Below are 19,961 nucleotides of genomic sequence, written 5' to 3'. Positions count from 1 at the left end.
TTTCTTTTTTCTTTTATTTTCTTTTTGCATTGAACCAAGAAAACAGTTCACTATAGGTACCACTAGTGTATTTTTCTCTTTTTCTTTTTCCTCTTTTTTCCTCTGTCGTAATCTGCTGGTCACGACTCTCTCTCTCTCTCTCTCTCTCTCTCTCTCTCTCTCTCTCTCTCTCTCTCTCTCTCTCTCTCTCTCTCTCTCTCTCTCCAGTATCACTACAGAGTCACACGCGTCTCACTCAGGCAGACAGTACTATTCTCTTTGGTCTCCCTGCCAAACAACATTACTCAATTGTTATATTCGTCATTATAGTTACAGCTTATGTTTTACTCACTCTAACCTAACCTAGCCTAACTACCACCTACTCTACAGCCTACTTGACAACCTCTTATCCAATCCTCTAGCGGAAATAAATGACAGTAGTGACGTAAGTAGTAATGATAGCTACGAGAAGAGAATTTATGTATAGTATGCGAGGATAATGGTGTACGTGCAAAGTAATGGAAGATACAGTGTTACCTATCAGAAAAGAAGATAAAAGAAATAGTATATACAGTCTGGCCAAAGCGCGACGGAGTGTAATTTTGTCATAATGTCGGGTTATGTTTTCCTGTAGTGGCCGAACAGACAGACAGTCAAGGCCGAGCAAAGTCAGACTCCATTTATGCCTCTGTGTTCCCTCGTGGCTGCATCGGTAAAGTGTGTGTGTGTGTGTGTGTGTGTGTGTGTGAGTTCAGTGACTAACCCCTTCTCCCTCTCTCTACCCAGATGCTCCCCACTCGCGGCTTTATCTTCGTTGTATTCTTGTGTTTATTATTGTTGATATTACAAGGGTTGTGATTTATTCTAGTGCCAGTATTATTTAGTGTTGTTTTCTTGTATTTCATTGTTCTATTTATTTGCATTTGCTTTTATTTTATAGCCATTCGTCTTTTTTTTTCGATTTTTGCATGCATTTTCTGTTTCCTATCTTTACTATTACTAATACTACTACCACCACCACCACTACTTTTACTTTTACTACTACTACTGCTACTACTATTACTACTACTGTCGTCATTCAGTATGGCAGGCGTGGGGGAGTGGAGGAGTGGGCGCATCACACTTCCCTGGGTGGTGTGAGCCGTGGGACTGCTCCTTGCTGTGGGATGTGATACCAAATGGGAAGTGAAGTTGCTTTCTCAAGGAAGAAAACGAGATTTATGTTTCTGAGAGAGAGAGAGAGAGAGAGAGAGAGAGAGAGAGAGAGAGAGAGATACATTCACTCATTTAATCATCAGAAGGACGAAGAATTATGAAACTAAAAGAGAAAACAAAAGAAACAAACTTAGACAAAAAAGAATACTCAAGGAAAATAAGGCAATGAATGACGCACAAACAGAAAAAGGAAGGAAATACTAAGAATACATATCAACTAACAAAATAGACTACAGGTTTATAAATTCTAGCAAGACAAATGGGAGGTGTGAAGGTAGTGGCGTTAATGCCTCGATTACCTTCCCTGACGTAACTAGTAATGGGTGAGGTCGGGTCAGGGCGTGTTAATTAAGTAAGGGTCACATTACGAGAGAACGGCGTGTTAATTAAGTAAGAGTCACATTACGAGAGAACATCACCCATCTCTCTCTCTCTCTCTCTCTCTCTCTCTCTCTCTCTATGTTATTACTGTCGAGTGGGAAACTCCCTTATAAGAGGAAAAGTGAAACTGCTCCGTCGTGGCCTTTAATTGGGTGTCTGAGTGAGCGAGTCATCCCTGAGAGAGAGAGAGAGAGAGAGAGAGAGAGAGAGATTGTTTGTGTGTGAAGTTATTTTTCTTGTCATGCTTTTATGTTATCTCAGACCTTACACACACACACACACACACACACACCTCTGCAAACATCAGTGGACTCTCTCTCTCTCTCTCTCTCTCTCTCTCTCTCTCTCTCTCTCTCTCTCTCTCTCTCTCTCTCTCTCTCTCCTTTCCTCAAGTCCATTTCTCCGCCTTTTCATTGATTTTATTTATATCTTTGTATGTATTTCTATCATGTATCTAACTTTTATCTCTTATTTTCTCTATCTCCATTTTGATATAGTGTGATTATTTTTGTGTCCCTTTTCATATTTCCTTTAGTCATTCATTTAGTTTTCGTTTCATTACAGAATTTACTACACCATTACATTTATCTCTTTTATTCTCTGTCTCTCTATTTCTTCCCTTACTGGCATGGTTTCCCTTTCACTTTTCCTTGTTTGCTCCCTCCTTATTATTCCATCACCAACTCCTCCCTGATTATTCCTCTAGGACCCTTTTCACCTCTCTTCCTTTCTGTTATTTTCTCATTCCTCCTTCCTTTGTCTGCCTTTCACCTCTTCCTTTCTTTAATCCTTCTCATTAATCACCCACCACACGCTCCCTCGTTATCCTGTCTCCATCGGGCTTCCTCTCTCTTTTATTACTCGTTTCCCTCCCCCACCAAGCCCTTCACCAGTCCTTCCCTCCCTCTCTCACACACTCACACACTCACACACCCTCAGTACACCAGCCTCTCTTCCCTCACCTGGTGCTAATGGTGTGAGCGCCCTGACCTCGCCACCACGCCCCCTTCACCTGCCATGAGAACTTTTGATAGTAGTTCTAGTGGGTGAATGTTCCGAATGTTCCTCTCACTTACTCGTTGACTCGTGCCTCCTTCCTCCTGTTCATGCCGTTCTCCCTCCCACTTACTCGTACACCTGGCATGAGTCAGTGGATTTTCTTTCTTTTTCCTATTTATTGATCTTCTTTTGCTCGTTCTTACTCTTGTTATCCCTCGTTTCCTTTACTCATTTCTTTCATTTCTGCTATTGTCTTTATTCCTTATCTTTCTAGTCTCTCTATATGTCTTTTTTTCACATTCTTCATCCCTTCCATGTACTTTTCTCTCTATCTTCTTAAAATTTCACCGCCCCTTTCTTTTTCTCCCTTCTCACTTCCAAGAGAGAGAGAGAGAGAGAGGAGAGAGAGAGAGCACAATACAAGTACGTCTCTTCTCAGTACAATGACCGTGAAATGTGGCAGGTTACGGGAGGAGCATGAACCTTATGAGTCAGGGGAGAATAGGAACACGTGTGAATTTAACAGAGCGAATAGCAGCAGCCGCATTAACCCTCATTAGTCTGTATGTGTTAAGCGGCGCCATCCACCGTGAAATAAGAGACATAGGACAGTAGAGGCTAAGAAGTTCAGCATTGTAATGAAGGAAAGTTACACAGGCTTACACACGTTGGACAGATTAACTTAGCATTTAACTATTACTCCTATTGTGGCTTGGGAACTATCTCAAACTTTAATCTTACTTCATTATTGTCTTGTATAGCGAGGAGGAAAAGGAAGAATGGTGAAGTTTAGAGGTAAAACTAAAATAAGTGGATACGGGAATAAGAAGACGAATAATTGATGTTGATGCTTCTGAAACTAAGATGAATTGTGGTTAATAAGACGAATAAAAGAAAACAGGTTTGTTGTATCTTAACTTAAGGAAGACGCAAAAACGAATGAAGTTGCTGGAACTAAAACTAAGAAGAGGTTAAGAAGACGAATAAAAAGGATTGTTTGGAATATAAACTAAACTGAAAGAGAAGATTATTGCAACATGAAGGGAAGAGGAGGAAAGAGGAAGGTGAGGTGAGGAGGTGAGGGAGGTGAGGGTGGAAGTCAAAACAACAGCCAGGGCGACGTGATGGGACATGAGGTGCAGTAAAGTGATTGGGGAGAGAGGGAGAGAGGAAGAGGAAGGGAGGGACACACAGGGAGAGTTAAGATATCATTGTCTCAGTGTTCGCCGAGGAGTGGAAGGACTTGTACCGAGGTATCGTAGAGAGAGAGAGAGAGAGAGAGAACACAGACAGGCAGACAGACAGAGACAGAGATATATTACTTTCTCCAAAGCATCCATTCGTGTCATGACCATTTTCCATGTTGACAAAAAGAAAGTCATAATGAGAGAGAGAGAGAGAGAGAGAGAGAGAGAGAGAGAGAGAGAGAGAGAGAGAGAGAGAGAGATATATATATATATATATATATATATATATATATATATATATATATATATATATATATATATATATATATATATATATATATATATATATATATATATATATATATATATATATATATATATATATATATATATATATATATATATATATATATATATATATATATATATATATATATATATATATATATATATATATATATATATATATATATATATATATATATATATATATATATATATATATCTGCTTTCCTTTCACTTCTACTTTCCAAGCTTTTTTTCTGTCACCGATACTCATTCCTCCTGCATTTCTTCGCGTGTCTATCAAACCAGTTTTTTTTTTTTCCTCAATACACAAGAAGTGGTCATAAAGTACTCCAGGCAAACCAAGTGGTGCCCGTTTTATCCTTTCTGTATTATAAACGTCTTCGTCTCTAACATCTACGTCAGCAAACACATTTCTTTGTTTATGCTTTAAGACACAAACACTAAATCTCACGCGAGTTTGGAAAAGAAGATCGATGTAGTTCCCAAAGTTATTCACGTTGCCTCCTCCTCGTAGTTATTTCCTGATTTGTGCTATCAAGTCACCGCTTCCTTTGTCTTTAGCCTTCCCTTGGTGTGCGATTCTCACGGCTAATCTCAACTTTTTTTTTGTAAATCCACGTAAAACTTCGTCATTTCCACTCCTTGACTTGAGTATCAACACTTGGCTCTCCGTCTTTTTCCTCAGCCAGTCAGCACGTCAGTCAGTCAGTCAGTATTTTGTGGGTATCATTGTTTTCCTCAGTTAGTCACAAAGTCACCAAGCCAGAGAATATGTCAGTAAACTAAACCTCAGTCACCAAGTAAGTTAGTAATTCGTATACATTATTTTCTTTCCTTTAGTTAGTTAGTTGGTAAGTCACTAAGCCATGTAGCAAGTCAATAAGTTATTCATTAAATCAGCAAGTCAGCAGCCAACCAAATCAGTCAGCCACTCAGTCTTTTCTGTGCAGTTTCTATTATTTTCTTTACATTAAGTCATCCAGTCTGTCAGTCATTCAATAAGCAATTTAGTGATTCGGTAAGTTAAAAGTCAGTCACCTCACCCAAGCAGCCAGCCAAGCACCAAGAAAGTCAGCCAGGCATTCTTTCTCTTCCCCGTTGCGTCTTCCTCCCATTTGCCTCCGGGTCATCGCCTCGCCTTCCCCTTGGTGTAATTCAAATATTCTCACCATCAGTCTTTAAACTCGTATAAGAATTGAAGAAAACCCCGCACTTTCTTATCCGGTTTGAGATTTTTTTCTTTTTTTTTCCTCTCTCTCTCTCTCTCTCTCTCTCTCTCTCTCTCTCTCTCTCTCTCTCTCTCTCTCTCTCTCTCTCTCTCTCTCTCTCTCTGCGATAAATGTAATCAGGGAGTGTTTTAATTTGACTTCTTCCTTGTGTGTGTGTGTGTGTGTGTGTATTGATTCAATATCTGGTCAGTTAGTCAGTCAGTCAATCATTCAGTCAGTCAGTCAGCCATGTAGTTAGTCAGTCAAGCAGTTAGTAAGTTGGTGCAAGATTTTGAATAATTAGTGAAGCTCGTATAATAATCTCTCTCTCTCTCTCTCTCTCTCTCTCTCTCTCTCTCTCTCTCTCTCTCTGTTGGTGGTAGTGAAGTATGATGTACTGTAAGTGTTGTCTTAGCGGTGTCATTCTTCACTTTTAAACTTTTCCTTGGCTTACAAAGTTGTTTGCTCTTTTGCTCTTATTTATCTTTCCTCTTTCTTGTGCCCTTTGTTGTTGTTGTTCTTGTTCTTGTTCTTCTTCTTCTTCTTTCTTCTTTCTTGTTCTTGTTCTTTTTCTTTTTTCTTCTTTTTCTTCTTCTTTTTGTTTAGTTAAGATTATGTATGCATTCTTTTCTTTTCTTTTTTTTATTCCTGTGTTGATTTATTTTTATTATTATTTTTATTTCCTGTTCTTGTTTATTGGTATCTTTTAATTTTCCTTCATATTTTCCTTCCTTCCTTCCTTCCTTCTTTCTTACTTCACACTTCTCCTTCCCGTTCCCTTTCCTATTGTTCTTTCATAAACTATTTGCTTCTTTTTGGTGTTGTGTTCATAAACCTTATTTTTTTTCGTGTACACTTTCTTACACTGTTGTTGGAGTTACCTTTAGTCTCTCATCATTCCTTCCTCTTCTACTACTACTACTACTACTACTACTACTACTACTACTACTACTACTACTACTACTACTGCTACTTCTACTACTTCTACTACTAACATCATCATTGCCACATTATCTTTTCCTTCCTTCCTTCATTCAGTCATTCCTTCCTTCTTTGGTGAGCCCGCCTTCGTGTGTCACTTTCCCTCCTTCACCGCCACCTTCTGCAGCCTTCAGTCCATCCGTCACTTGTGTATGTTTGCCTAAGACCTTTCATTCACTTGTTTAATCAGCGTTTTGTTAGTTTATTTTGTAGTTTTGATTACTTAGGAGCTTATGTACTCCTCTCTCTCTCTCTCTCTCTCTCTCTCTCTCTCTCTCTCTCTCTCTCTCTCTCTCTCTCTCTCTCGACACGTGATAATAGTGTTTACCACCGTGGGTATCGTGCCTGTGTGTGTGTGTGTGTGTGTGTGTGTGTGTGTGTGTGTGTGTGTGTGTGTGTGTGTGTGTGTGTGTGTGTGTGAGCTCAAGGTGAAGGAAGGTGAGAGAGGGCGGGAGACACGTAGGAGGGAGTGAGGGTGGCATGGTGAGACAGGGAGAGGGCGTGAGGGAGGAAGGGACAGATGGAGGGAGAGAGGGAGGGAAAGGAAAACAGCTTAGTCATGGTCAGACTGCATTCGTATCGTTGTTAAGTCTTCATCCTCACTGGCTAGACCGGCTGGACGAGGAGGAGGAGGAGGATGAAGAACGAAGAAGAGGAAGAAGAGTATAAAGAGTAAAAGAATAATAAGACGATGGATATTTTTTGATTTTGTGGTCAATAAATATCCATCTACGTATTTATCTATATATGTCAGACAGGATTGTAATATTTTTTTTTTTATGGTGGAGACAATGAGAAGGGTTAAAAAAAGTCATGGTAGTGGTGGTGGTGGTAGTAGTAGTAGTAGTAGTAGTAGTAGTGAGAAATAGGAAAACATGTAATAATATTGATAGTGTTAGTAGGAAGAAAAGATTATAGTGGTGGAGGTAATGGTAGTGGTGATTGTGGTGGTGATGGTGGTGGTGAGAGTAGAGGACTTGTGTCGGTAGTGGTGGTGGTGGTGGTGGTGGTGATGGTGGTCATAGTAGGAAGGAAAGTCACCATAGGACCTCAGGATATAATTACGAAGGGCGACTTAGGAGCAATTATCGTACGTTCAGGAAGATTATAATGACGCGGATCTCTGTTTACGATAATTCTCATGACGTGTGTTCACTGTTGTATGTTTTGTGGCAACTTCCTATTTACCCTTCACTGTTTTAATATATTTACGTATGGATGTTGTGTAGCTATTATGTGTCTGTTCCTATAGATTTTCATGTAATAGGGAAAAACTGGCCAAGGGTAACATGTGACGAAAATAAAAGGCCCACTTTGTTGTCTGGTCCATTGCAGATACGAGTGTGTAGCCAAGAAAAAAAATTATTGCGTCACTTGATGCTTGTCTTAGTGCAAATGTTAGATTTTCACTCCTTCATTCCTTCACTGTTTTGTACGTACTTTGCTTTGCACTTAATGTAAGTTATTAAGCGAATCAGTCACTTAGTCAGTTTATTATTTAGTGTTTCTAGTGCAGTATTACTTTCTTCATAGTCAGAAAGTAAGCCATCCAGTCAACAAATTAGCTAGTAAGTCATTCATGTATAGTAAGTCACTCTGTCTGTTGTGCACTATAGTTCTCCACAGTCATTCATTACAGAAGCGAATCATTCAGTAAGTCATGAAGTTGTAACCTATCCAGTCAGTCAGTCTCAGGAAACATAAGGCAGATATTATTAAACACAACATTGATCTCATTAGCTCCCTACTTTCCATAACCTTCCTTCGATCTCTCTTACCCTCCTTCCTTTATTCTGTCCTTCGTGGTGTGGGTACGAAGCGTGGATGGCGGCTGGGGAATCACGGAAGGAAGGGAAGGAGCAGTGCATTGTTTGTGGGTCAGAGAGAGAGAGAGAGAGAGAGAGAGAGAGGCTGATAGTACCCTCCCAGGATGGTCTTGGCGTGTAGTGGTGCTGGTAACCGACGGGTGTTAGTTACTGTACCCAGATACGGCCCGCTGCCCACACCACCTCCTCCTCCACCTCCATCTGCCTCCTTCCTTCGCCCAACCTCCTTCCCCCTTCCCCACTTCTCCCGTGCCTCCTCCCCATCACTCCTCATGCTACCTTTGCCTCCAAGCACTCACACCTGTTTGAGTCCATCTTTACCTGCCTGCCTCTTGTCCTCCTCTTCCTCCTCCTCCTCCACCTCTTCCTCCTCTACCCACATCTAAGCTCTTGTTTTATCTCATCTTTTATCTCTCTGTTTGTTCATTATGTATTCTCTTTTTTCCATACTTTGTTCAGCTTTTCCTACTTTCCTTCATTTGAATATCCTGGTTTATTCACTTTTTTGTTCATTGTTCCTCTTTCCTTATTATTTTCTTCTCTATCATCGTCACTTTTCTTCCTCCTCCCTCAGTATTTATTCTTTATCATTTAGTGTCTTCCTCCAGTCGTTCACCAGTACTCCTCCTCCTCCTCCTCCTCCTTCTCTCCTCCTCCTCCTCCTCCTCCTCCTCCTCCTCCTCCTCCCTGAGTCACTCCACCTGTCCCCAGCATCCACCTGTGAACACCTGCCCTGCCCTCCTCTCCACCTCGCCCTTCACCTTCACCTCGCCCTCATGTCTCACTCTCCTTCCGCCCGTATTGTCATTTATGTTTCCTTATCTATATGCTTTTGTTCCCTTTTCTCCTTTATTTTTTTCTCTCTTTCTCTGGTAACATGAATGACTACCTGCTTCATTTTCTTCTTGTCTCTTAATTCGTTTCCTCCATTCTTCTTATCTCTTATTACTCTCTCTCTCTCTCTCTCTCTCTCTCTCTCTCTCTCTCTCTCTCTCTCTCTCTCTCTCTCTCTCTCTCTCTCTCTCTCTCTCGTTGCCTAATGTTCGTGCATCGTGGATTCTATTAAGTCTTGCAACACAACATACTCGCGGTGGTTGCGTGGAAGGTGCGAGGAAGGACACGGGAGGAGGAAGAGAAAGAAGACGAGGAAGAGAAGGAGAAGGAAAATCTTGTGCAGTGAAATTGGCAGAAAGAATATATATAAGAAAGAAAGAAATGAAGCATAGAGACCCTCAAAACACACACACACACACACACACACACACACACACACACACACACACACACACACACACGGTTGTCACAAATAGTTAATCATCGCCACCATCGTAACGGTAACAACATCAATCACCGCTACTTCTATTATTGCTACTACTACTACTACTCCTACTACTCCTACTCCTACTCCTACTCCTACCACTACCACCACCCCTACTACTACTACTACTACTACTACTACTACGTCAAGGTCATCATAACGGGCGGGTCAGGGAGGGCAGTAGGAGCATGAATACTAAGAGAGAGAGAGAGAGAGAGAGAGAGAGAGAGAGAGAAAGGTTGGGAGTGGATAGTAACCCTCCTTCAGGCAGGACTCAAGTCCGGCCCCCCTCCCCAACGACTTCCACGTCCACCTCCTCCTTACCCCGTCCCACCCTCACCTCTGGAACGCCCACCCCCGCCCACTGGCCCGCCCGCCCACTCACCGCCCAGCCTCGGTCCAGCGCTGGTTAGGACTCCTGCTCCCTCTTGTACTGGGAAGGTGGACCGTTGACTCTTGCTTTGGGATATAACGGGGCTCTTCTAAGTCCTCCTCCTCCTCCTCCTCCTCCTCCTCCTCCTCCTCCTCCTCCTCCTCCTCCTGTGTGCTGCCTCTTCTCTCCCTTTCTTCTTTCTCCTTCTCGCCTCTTCTCTTTCTTTCTTTCCCTCTTTCTCTGTCGCTCCTGTCGCCCTTCTCTTCTTTCTCCTTTGTGCGCTCTCTCTCTCTCTCTCTCTCTCTCTCTCTCTCTCTCTCTCTCTCTCTCTCTCTCTCTCTCTCTCTCCACTTATCCGGCTTTCCTAACTGACATATACGTGTGTATTTGGATAGAGAGAGAGAGAGAGAGAGAGAGAGAGGAGGGGAGAGTATTTATCATTAGTTTTCAGTTGCATTTTTTGTTACAAATATATATAGCGGTCATGTACGTAAATATCTTTGCATTCCTTCTCCTCCTCCTCCTCCTCCTCCTCCTCCTCCTCCTCCTCCTCCTCCTCCTCCTCCTCCTCATCTTCCTCCTCCTCCTCCTCCTCCTCCTCCTCCTCTTCCTCATTCTCATTCTCCTCCTCCATGTCTTCCTTCTCCTCATCTTTGGCAAACAGGTCTTGTGCTAGGAAAGGGCAAGGGTGGAAGGATGGAAGGGTGGCCACCAGAAAAGGAGAGGAGGAGGAGGCAGAAAAGGAATGTTGTGTCTGTGAATTAGCAGACCACATCCTCTTATTATATCCACGAGTGACAAGGTCAGGTGGATATTGATAAAAACACGTAGAAAGATACAGAGGAGAGCAATGATAAGGATAACGATAGTAATTACAACCCCATTAGGAAGTTTTAACCTCTCAGTACCAAGACACGTTTTCCTATTCATTCTGGTTATTCTTCTGTGATTTTATACAGCTTCGGAAACTTATGTGGGGATTAAAATAGTGAAGACTCTGGCCATTAATCTTCAAACCCCCATAGACCCCTCCTAATGTCAATAAAATCATATAATCTCATCCAAAACTCATGGTAAAAATGCGTCTCAGTGCTGAAGAGGCTAAGGTGCTGTTTGTAATATTGTTTTGGGAGATAGAGAGAAGCAGGGGAACAAAGGAAGTTAATTTGACCAGCTGTTAGTTAGCGACCTTGAGGGAAGAGGAACAGTGGTTATGGTGATCAAGCTGTGGCAGGAGTAGTAGTAGTAGTAGTAGTAGTAGTAGTAGTAGTAGTAGTAGTAGTAGTAGTAGTATAAATGATTGGTATAATATATGATGCACTGTTAGTTATGATAGTAGTAGTAGTAGTAGTAGTAGTAGTAGTAGTAGTAGTAATAGTAGTAGTAGTAGTAGTAGTAGTAGTAGTAGCAGTAAAAGCAGAAGTAGGTGATTAAAATAGTAATAAAAAAAAGACAGTCAGTGGTTAGGCAAGGGACGGTGTAAGATCCTTTCTCGGTGGTGGTGGTGGTGTCGCTTCTCTCCTTCCCTCCTTCCCTCCTTTGTAGCTGCAAGAGAGTGGGAAGGAAAGGAGAGGGAGGGATGGAAGGAGCGTTGTGAGACGATGGAGGGAGGGAGAGAAAAAAGAGCAGAGCCTTTGTTCGTCCTGTGATTGAGATATTTACCGTGTGTGTGTGTGTGTGTGTGTGTGTGTGTGTGTGTGTGTTTATATGCGCCTTTTCCACCCTGCAAGTGAATAAGAGAGGATGAAAGAAGAAAAAGAGAGGGGGTGGAATAAAAACTAAGAGGAAGAAAATACCTTTAGAAAAATTGGCTAGGAGATGATAAAGGAAATCATAACCACGACCTTTCACTCAACATCCTTCTCTTCTCTGTCTCTTTCTGCCCTTCACTCTCATTCCCCTTTGCCCTTCTTACCAATACTCTTCCCTTTTCTTCCTATACCTTTCCCACCAATTTCTCCTTTCGTCCCTCTTGTCCTTCTCTTTATACCAGACCCTTCCTTTTCTTCCTTTTCCTCCACCTCTTATCCTGTGTCACCTCTCCTTTTTCCTTCCTTCATTATACATTTATTCTCCATTTTCCTTCCTTAACTCTATTTTCACCCTTCCCTTCTTTCTTTTTTCTTTATACACTTATTCCTCCTCCTTCACCTCTTTCTCTCTCTCCATCACCACTTCCTTCTTGTCTTCTTTCATTATACACTTTTTCCCCTTTCCCTGCTTAAATGTGTTTCACCCTTCCCTTCTCTTTCTTCCTTCTTTATACACCTATTCTTCCCCCTTCACCTCTTTCCCTCTGCCTCACCTCCTTTCTTCCCTCCGTCTGTCTGCAGGTGTCCCTTCAGCTCTCTTGCAAACACAGCCTCGTGTCTGGCGCCTCTGTTCCATGACGGGGTTACTGATCTCCTCCTGGTGCTTCTTGGGGGACCCTGAAGGAGCAGGGGGACGGAACCTTGGGGAGAGAAAGGGAGGTGTGTGGAGGGTAGGGGAAAGAACGTCGAATTGTTGATGAAAGAGAGGCAGAGAGGCAGGGAAAGAAGGAAGGAGGAACATATTGAGTTGTTCGGTAAAGACTGAGATGAGAGAGAGAGAGAGAGAGAGAGAGAGAGAGAGAGAGAGAGAGAGAGAGAGAGAGAGAGAGAGAGAGAGAGAGAGAGAGAGAGAGAGAGAGAGAGAGAGAGAGAGAGGAACATATTGAATTATTTGTTAACGACAGAGGAGAAAAGAAGAAAAAAATGGAAGGAATGGTGTGTGTGTGTGAGAGAGAGAGAGAGAGAGAGAGAGAGAGAGAGAGAGAGAAGTAGGACAGGCAAGATTGCATTAGCTCATTCTTGTGTAATATCCTTATAAGAAGAGGAAGGAGAAAACAACACCTTCAGGAGGAAAAACACTTCGAGGTCTCCTTAATAAATCGACCAACACATGAGGTCACTGCTTCCCCGTCACGCTTCCCTAATACTCACCTTTCGAACTCGTAATTAAGCGACAAAACAAGTGGAATAATTTTTCATGAACTTCACCTCACACATTTTCCTCCCTCCTCGTGTTACCTTGATTCTTTTCCCCAATAAGAGAGAAATGAGGGGAAAAAAAAAAGGTGATAGATTCTTGGTAAGGTTACAACGCGACTTAGCCTACCTCACCTGCGTCATATAAAGTGATTACCTGTGTGAATGGCATTACCTGGCCTCCATATACCTGCTACGTTGCCTGGCTCGCCTTTCGTCACCTTTACCTTTATCTGATATCATTTGTGTTTTTTTTTTTTCTCCTCCAAAACTCCTCTACCTCTTTTTTATCTCCCGATGGTTATTTTTTTCCCATTTTCTTCTTTATTGCTCCCTTTTAAAAGCTATGATTCTTATTTATATTCTCTTTAATCTTACCTTTTCTGCCCTATTCTTTTTTTTTTTTTTTCTCTCTACTGTTCCCTTTTAAAGCCTTATCTTCATTTATAGTCGTTTTACTCTTATCTCCTTCTTCCTCCTCTTCCCTTTCTCCTCATGTTCTTTACTTCACAATCTTCCTTTCATGTCTCCTTTTCAAATCCGGTTCTTCTTTTATTTTATCATCCTACTTTCTTTCTCTTCTTCCTTCACTGTCTCCTTTTAAAATCCTGTTTCTCGTTTTCTGTGATAATACTTTTCACTTTTACTTTTCATTTTCATTCATTCTCTTTCTTATTTCCTTTTTTTTTTTTAGCATCCGTTTTCTTTATTTCCATTCTCTTTTTCTCATCAAGTCGCTCTCTTTGGCAACCCTACACATTTTCTTTACCTTCCTCATCTTCTTCCCTGACCTCCATTCCTTTCTTTTCTTCCTCCATACCTTCACCCCCTCCCTATCCATTACAACTCCCCTCCTCGCTCTTCCCTCCTAATCCTTCACCTCACCCGTCAACCAACCCACGCTAAACCCACGATCCCCAAAACATCCCCACGACGTAAACTGTCTCTCCAATTCCCGTTCTCGCACGCTACACACACGTCAATGCTCACCTGTACAACCTTGCGTGGGAGTGTTAGCGTCTTAAGAATGTGATTGAGACTCGTAATAACTGATAAGGTGAAGGACGATCCGGATACAGTACATGTGAGTGAGTGAGTGTGTGTGTGTGTGTGTGTGTGTGTGTGTGTGTGTGTGTGTGTGTGTGTGTGTGTGTGTGTGTGTGTGTGTGTGTGTGTTTACGTGTTAGTCGTAAGGGTTAGTAAAGGTTGGCATTTGGCATTTGACACTTTTGTACGATTCTCTATTGTTCTCGTGTGATTTGGGGTATAGAGGGAGCTGGGTAGTAGATGGGGTGTCTCAAGGGAGGAAAGTGTGTTACGTAAAGGCTGTGATAGACTGGAATAGTTATCAGATGGGTGGGAGTATGTGAGCTGAGAGACTGGGAAGAGTGGAAGACAGTGAATATAAAGTAGGAGGGGTTGTTCTATACAGATGATGAATAGTGATGAATAATTGTGTGTAAGATTAGCATTACCAAAGTCATCGCGGTCACTTTAATTATCTATTTACTTACTTCTTTATCTACGGTGTGTATCTCAGTTTTGTATCAGTTAGTCTATCGCTGCTCATCTCTTTCGTCATTGAAAAGATAAAGTTCAGTGATTGTAGCCCACTACTTGAAGGTTAGAGAGAGAGAGAGAGAGAGAGAGAGAGAGAGAGAGAGAGAGAGAGAGAGAGAGAGAGAGAGAGAGAGAGAGAGAGAGAGGTAATTGAAAACATTAATCCTCATCTATTTTTTATTCTTCCTCGTAAACACTTTTTCTCTCTCGCTCCACAAATAAACCTGACGACAAACATTCACTTCTCTCCCCCTTGTTAAGTACCATTCCTCCGTTTTGCATGCAAGGGAAGGCAGCTCAGCGTTGACCCTTTTATCCCTGTATGAACCAGTTAACGCTTGAATACCACACCACAACCAAAGCAAGATGGAAAGGAAGACTTGGTAATATCTGGTAACCGCAAGCTGGCTGGGAGACGCTTCGAATACCTGATAAGAGAGATAACGGGAGATTGTTGTGCGATGGTGACTGGTGACGGAGGAACAGTGGCGCACCACAGCAGGACGCGTGAAGCCCAACGTGACATGGTGTGGTTAGATTTCTTAGTGGCGAGTGAGAATGAACACCCTTTGAATCCTGAAACATGGGAGTGATACGTGACTTGTAACTGAAAAATAGACAGGATAGAACTTACAGGTATTGGAGGTGAACTAGACACGAGTAGATTTATCGGTGTGTTGTGTGGGCGCGTGTCCCGGGAGCACCTGGCAAAGATATTTTTTCATTTAGTCTTGCGTCCTGCGTGGATTCCCGCTCTTCAGCATGCCGGGTGAGTAAAGAACACGTCTGCGTGCCCTTCAGCGGGTCAATGAGGGTTCTAAATGTATTGTCGTGACTTCTATTGGGACTGTGAGGGGTGAAGGGGTGACAGTGAGATATCAGGAAGAAAGAACACGTGGAAAGTAGAAGGTACTGTGAGGTGAAGATGGCAGTGGGGAAACGTGACTTGTGTGGGGTTCATAAAGACAATTTTGTGGGGTTTATGAGTTGCCATTATGGTACTGATGAAACGTTACCTTTAGTACCACGTGACATTGTTACTGAGCCAAAATTCATTGTAGAAAAGGGAGACAATAAGGTGTTACTGAAGGAGAGAAGAAAGTGATTTAGAAGATTATGTCAAATTGAGGCATTGAAACCATGGCCCAGTTATAAATTAAAAGAAGATAACAAAGCATGCCGTCCATGACTCCTGTGCGTGAGTTATCATAGAAAGAGAGTGACATAGAACAGGATGAAGGATAGAACACTTACCAACATGAGAATAAACTACAATGGTGACGCGAAGGTGATTTGGTTACGTCAGCGAGACCAACACAAGGGAAAGAAGCAGTACAGGATGAGTTCACAGAGAATTGTGGGAACATCCGTCATGTCCCAAGATGTCTATTGATGAAGACGTGTCATTTGGGCAGTTTCTTTTCGCAGAGAGAGAGAGAGAGAGAGAGAGTGTGTGTTTATGTATGTGTGTGCACTTGACAGATATGTAGGTGGAGATAGTTGTGAGATATCATTAATATCTTTTAAGGAGGCTTTTTAAGAGAGAGAGAGAGAGAGAGAGAGAGAGAGAGAGAGAGAGAGAGAGAGAGAGAGAGAGAGAGAGAAACAAAGTTATACTTAAAATGTGCATTATAATATACTTCTGTCAACGTGTGTGTGTGTGTGTGTGTGTGTGTGTGTGTGTGTGTGTGTGTGTGTGTGTGTGTGTGTGTGTTTAACTGAAAAGAACGCGTGGAAATGTATAGATTTAAAAAAAAAAATTAACTAATACTTGTTTTTTTTTTATCCATTTAAACGAAACAACTAAGCAAACATCTTCATTTGTCATTACATTTATTATGTATTTCAGTCCTACAAATCTTTATGAATGAAGGAAAATATCAACGGAAAACTCTACCGTTAAGAATGTAGATCGTTAAATAATGATGTCACTGTGATGCGAACGTTTTTCCGAGAAGATAGTAAAGTAACAACAAAAGCAAAAATAATGACATCCCGCTAAGTAAGTTTCCCTTGTTGGCGAGTTTTCCCTAGCGGTCGCGTGGGAGGAACCTTGGCTTATGCGTAACTGTTGGGCGCCTCTAGTTTTCTCGCCCTTGTGTCACGTTTAATGGAGTCTGCCCCGTTGTTGAAACATAGTCGTAGAGAAAGAAACGGACAAGAATGGAGGGGGTTACATTTTTACATTTATTTTATTGTTGAGGGGTGACTTGTTTAGTTTCCCAGGAGTGTTTGAACGGGTCACTTCTCTCTCCTTTATGAATACATACGCTTCCAATTGTCATGTGTATTGGTTTTTTTCTTTTTATGTATACAGATTGGAATGTTGTTATCTGTTTAAATTGACGGTTTATCTTTGCCTGAACGTGAAGTATTTTGCCTTCTCCGTCTCTCCAATCATGTGTTTGTGTTGATTGATTATTATATCTTATCATCTATCATTCTTTCTCTATCATTGACTGTATTCCTATGAGTTACCTTTGCACTTTCTTCATGTGCATATACAAGTTACTTACGTCTTCTTTCCATTAACCTCGTTCTGTTTATCAGTATTTACTATCCGTGACAAACATTATCATCTCATTTACCCAAGAACAATTTGTCAGTGTCTTCCTTTCACTACCAAGGATTATTTTTCATCTTTATTCTTTTATTTCCATCAATCAATCCATTCAGTTATTATCACTTGTTTACGTCTCCATTCATTCATTGTGTGTTATCTATCCATCTCTATTTTTGTTGCTATATTGTTCAGTTTTCAATGTCAGTCATCATCAGTCATTCATTCACTAATGTATTCCCTTCCTTTGTCTCTCCCTGCAGGCGAGGTGGAATACTTCAGCATCTTGGACAACAAGAAGGCCACCAAGAACTACTGGGAGGGGCAGATGCACACCAAGATGGATGACGGAGGCTGGGAGAGCGTAGCCAACGTGCGATTCCAGCCAATCCCCGGCGTGGTGGAGTCCTCACCGCCGCCTCAGGTGTGTGTCTCCTTGTGCATAGATTGTACCCTCTTTCTTTCCTTTTCTCCTCCTCCTCCTCCATCCTCCTCCTCCTCCTCCTCCTCCTCCTCCACGTCTTCGTTATTGCTCTTATCTATTTATTTAAGTGTGTGTGTGTGTGTGTGTGTGTGTGTGTGTGTGTGTGTGTGTGTGTGTGTCAATTATATCCCTTATTATTTTCATTCTTTCTCTTCGATCTTATACTTCACCTTTTATTTCTTTATATGGAACTTTTTTATGGCACTTTTTATTTCTTTTATATGGCAGCAGGAGAGAGAGAGAGAGAGAGAGAGAGAGAGAGAGAGAGAGAGAGAGAGAGAGAGAGAGAGAGAGAGAGAGAGAGAGAGAGAATATCAAGTGCTATGTGAAGATGTGGCACACACGTAATAGGATGACGAAGACAAAAGGTTGCAGACTGTTATTAGCGTAATTAACGAAGGAAGACTTGAAGCACAGCAGCGCAAGACAAGACACGGCCACAACAAGCAAACAAACAAACAAACAAAGGAAACAAAACGTGACTTGAACAAGCAAACAAACAAATGGGACATGGCCACACCATCAAACAAAACAAGCACAACACAAGTAAGCAGAACCACCACCACCACCACCACCATTACAAGTAGCAGCAACAACAAGTACGGCGATAATGACAGCCTTATAGCGGGGCGCTCCACCACCACCACCACCACCAGACTGACGGACAGACGGACTAACCCCCTCCCCCGACAGGTGCAGGACGGCCCCGTCGCAGTCCCTCCTCCGCCACAGTTCGACAATTCCCCGACCGAGTCCGAGGCCTCATCCCCTCCTTCCTTGGACGAGGCCCCGGCCCCCGCCTTGCCCGAGCCCCGTCCCGCCACGCAGTATGTGTACGGGGTGACCAACGCCCCGCCACAGGTGAGTTTACGGGGCATTCTGGGACGCACCTCGCACGCACGCACGACTTTTGCACGATCCTTTCCTCCGTCTGCCACTTTCCCGCATCCTGTCTCAGCAGGGCGCTGGTTGACGCAGACTGCACCTACTCCATTACACTCTACTCCACTCCACTGCCCGAACCTTTGTGGCGCTACTCCTTACGCTCCACTCTAGTCGCTGACGTAGAATAGGACCTGTTGGCTGACGTAGAAATGGTGTGTGTGTGTGTGTGTGTGTGTGTGTGTGTGTGTGTGTGTGTGTGTGTGTGTGTGCCGCCACGCTCCAGCAGTACAGGTTCGTCCCTGCTGGTGCCGTGTGTCGCTGCACCACAACGCAACCTTCACCATCTGGTTGAGTGACTGACTGACCGGCGCCTCCACTCCGCAGGACACGCGCGGCGCTCGCATTGTGGAGACCGTGGCCAAGAAGCCCGCCTCGCAGGAGAACATCATCGAGGCAGAAATCCGGGCCCAGCAGCAGCGGGAGGACGAGATGCGGCGTCACCAGACCATCAAGAGTACAGAGGTGCGGGAAAAGGGAGCTTCTTCCCCCGCCAGCCACGACTCTGATGAAGGCTTCGTGGATCGCCTGGAAGTGACGGGACCCCACCCCACCCTCGCCACTGCCCCCGGGTACACGCACACCATCCCAGGCACTGACGGAGAGCCTGTCATCTACGACGCCGTCAGCCCGCCGCCCACGGAGTATCTCTCTGACAGGTGAGTGCCCGGCCCTGTACCGCACCCTGACCACACCTGACCCATACCTGCTCCTTATACCACAGAAAACACACCCGTGACTTCACCATCGATTAGTGAGGTGAAAAAGTAGACTACGTGCATGGTGTGTGTGTGTGTGTGTGTGTTGTGGCCACCGCTCGCTCGCACGCTCACGACCCACCACATCCACTGAAGGACGCTCCTCCTCCTCCTCCTTCCTCGCGGTTAGCCTTCTTCTGAGAAAAGTCATTGAAGGTTACTTGTTTCAGCTGTTTTGTGTGTGGTTATGCTTTACATGCACCGCAGGGGACCACACCCCCTATCCCAACCCAGAGAGAGAGAGAGGGAGAGAGAGAGAGAGAGAGAGAGAGAGAGAGAGAGAGAGAGAGAGAGAGAGAGAGAGAGAGAGAGAGAGAGAGAGAGAGAGAGAGAGAGAGAGAGAGAGAGAGAGAGAGTTGCTCATATTATAAACTCGGAGAAAATATCACGGTAGTAAATAGTAATGATAATCAGGTTTTTTACATGTCACTCCCTCAGTCTGCCTTGTTTGTTGTGGGGAATTGGGTTACCGTGGCAAGCTTGGAGGAAAATGAGGGTGAAGACATTGAGGAAGGAAAATGGTTGTGACTTTTGCACTTAACTCGCGCTTTGTTCGTTTGTGCCCTTTTCTGGCCATAAGTGTGTGTAGTAATTGCTGTGACAAGAATTCCAAGCCCATTACCCTTGCGGTTTCCCCCCCTTTCTTTTTTAACAGTACGAAAGAATATAGTGAGACTTGTTTATTTACTTCACACATGTCACGGAAGATAACAACTACAACAACTACAACTACTACTACTACTACTGCAAGAGTAATTATATATAACATTAGACTGCAGATAATAAGCATTCTGAATTACCTTTTGTAACTCGTGTATCTTGTGTTTCTTTGCCTGTTCATGGCCTGTTCCTGTATTTACCCCCCTCCACCAT

The 19,961-nt window shown here is 43.0% G+C and overlaps 1 protein-coding gene across 8 annotated transcripts in view; it reads left to right on the top strand.

Moving 5' to 3' along the window:
- LOC123498474 (proteoglycan 4-like) overlaps positions 1-19,961 on the top strand; it is a 167,576-nt gene that overhangs the window by 120,893 nt on the left and 26,722 nt on the right. For 7 of the 8 annotated variants that reach the window (XM_045245578.1, XM_045245584.1, XM_045245583.1 and 4 more), the window contains 3 exons: positions 17,168-17,328; positions 18,082-18,249; positions 18,658-18,989. In XM_045245578.1, coding sequence (XP_045101513.1) covers positions 17,168-17,328; positions 18,082-18,249; positions 18,658-18,989 — 661 coding nt within the window. The remainder of the gene's footprint in view (positions 1-17,167; positions 17,329-18,081; positions 18,250-18,657; positions 18,990-19,961) is intronic. The other variant, XM_045245582.1, reaches the window with a different exon arrangement.

The sequence above is a fragment of the Portunus trituberculatus genome, chromosome 48 (genome assembly GCF_017591435.1).
Source record: "Portunus trituberculatus isolate SZX2019 chromosome 48, ASM1759143v1, whole genome shotgun sequence".
Classification (NCBI taxonomy): domain Eukaryota; kingdom Metazoa; phylum Arthropoda; class Malacostraca; order Decapoda; family Portunidae; genus Portunus; species Portunus trituberculatus.
This window is presented reverse-complemented; position numbering and strand designations above follow the sequence as displayed.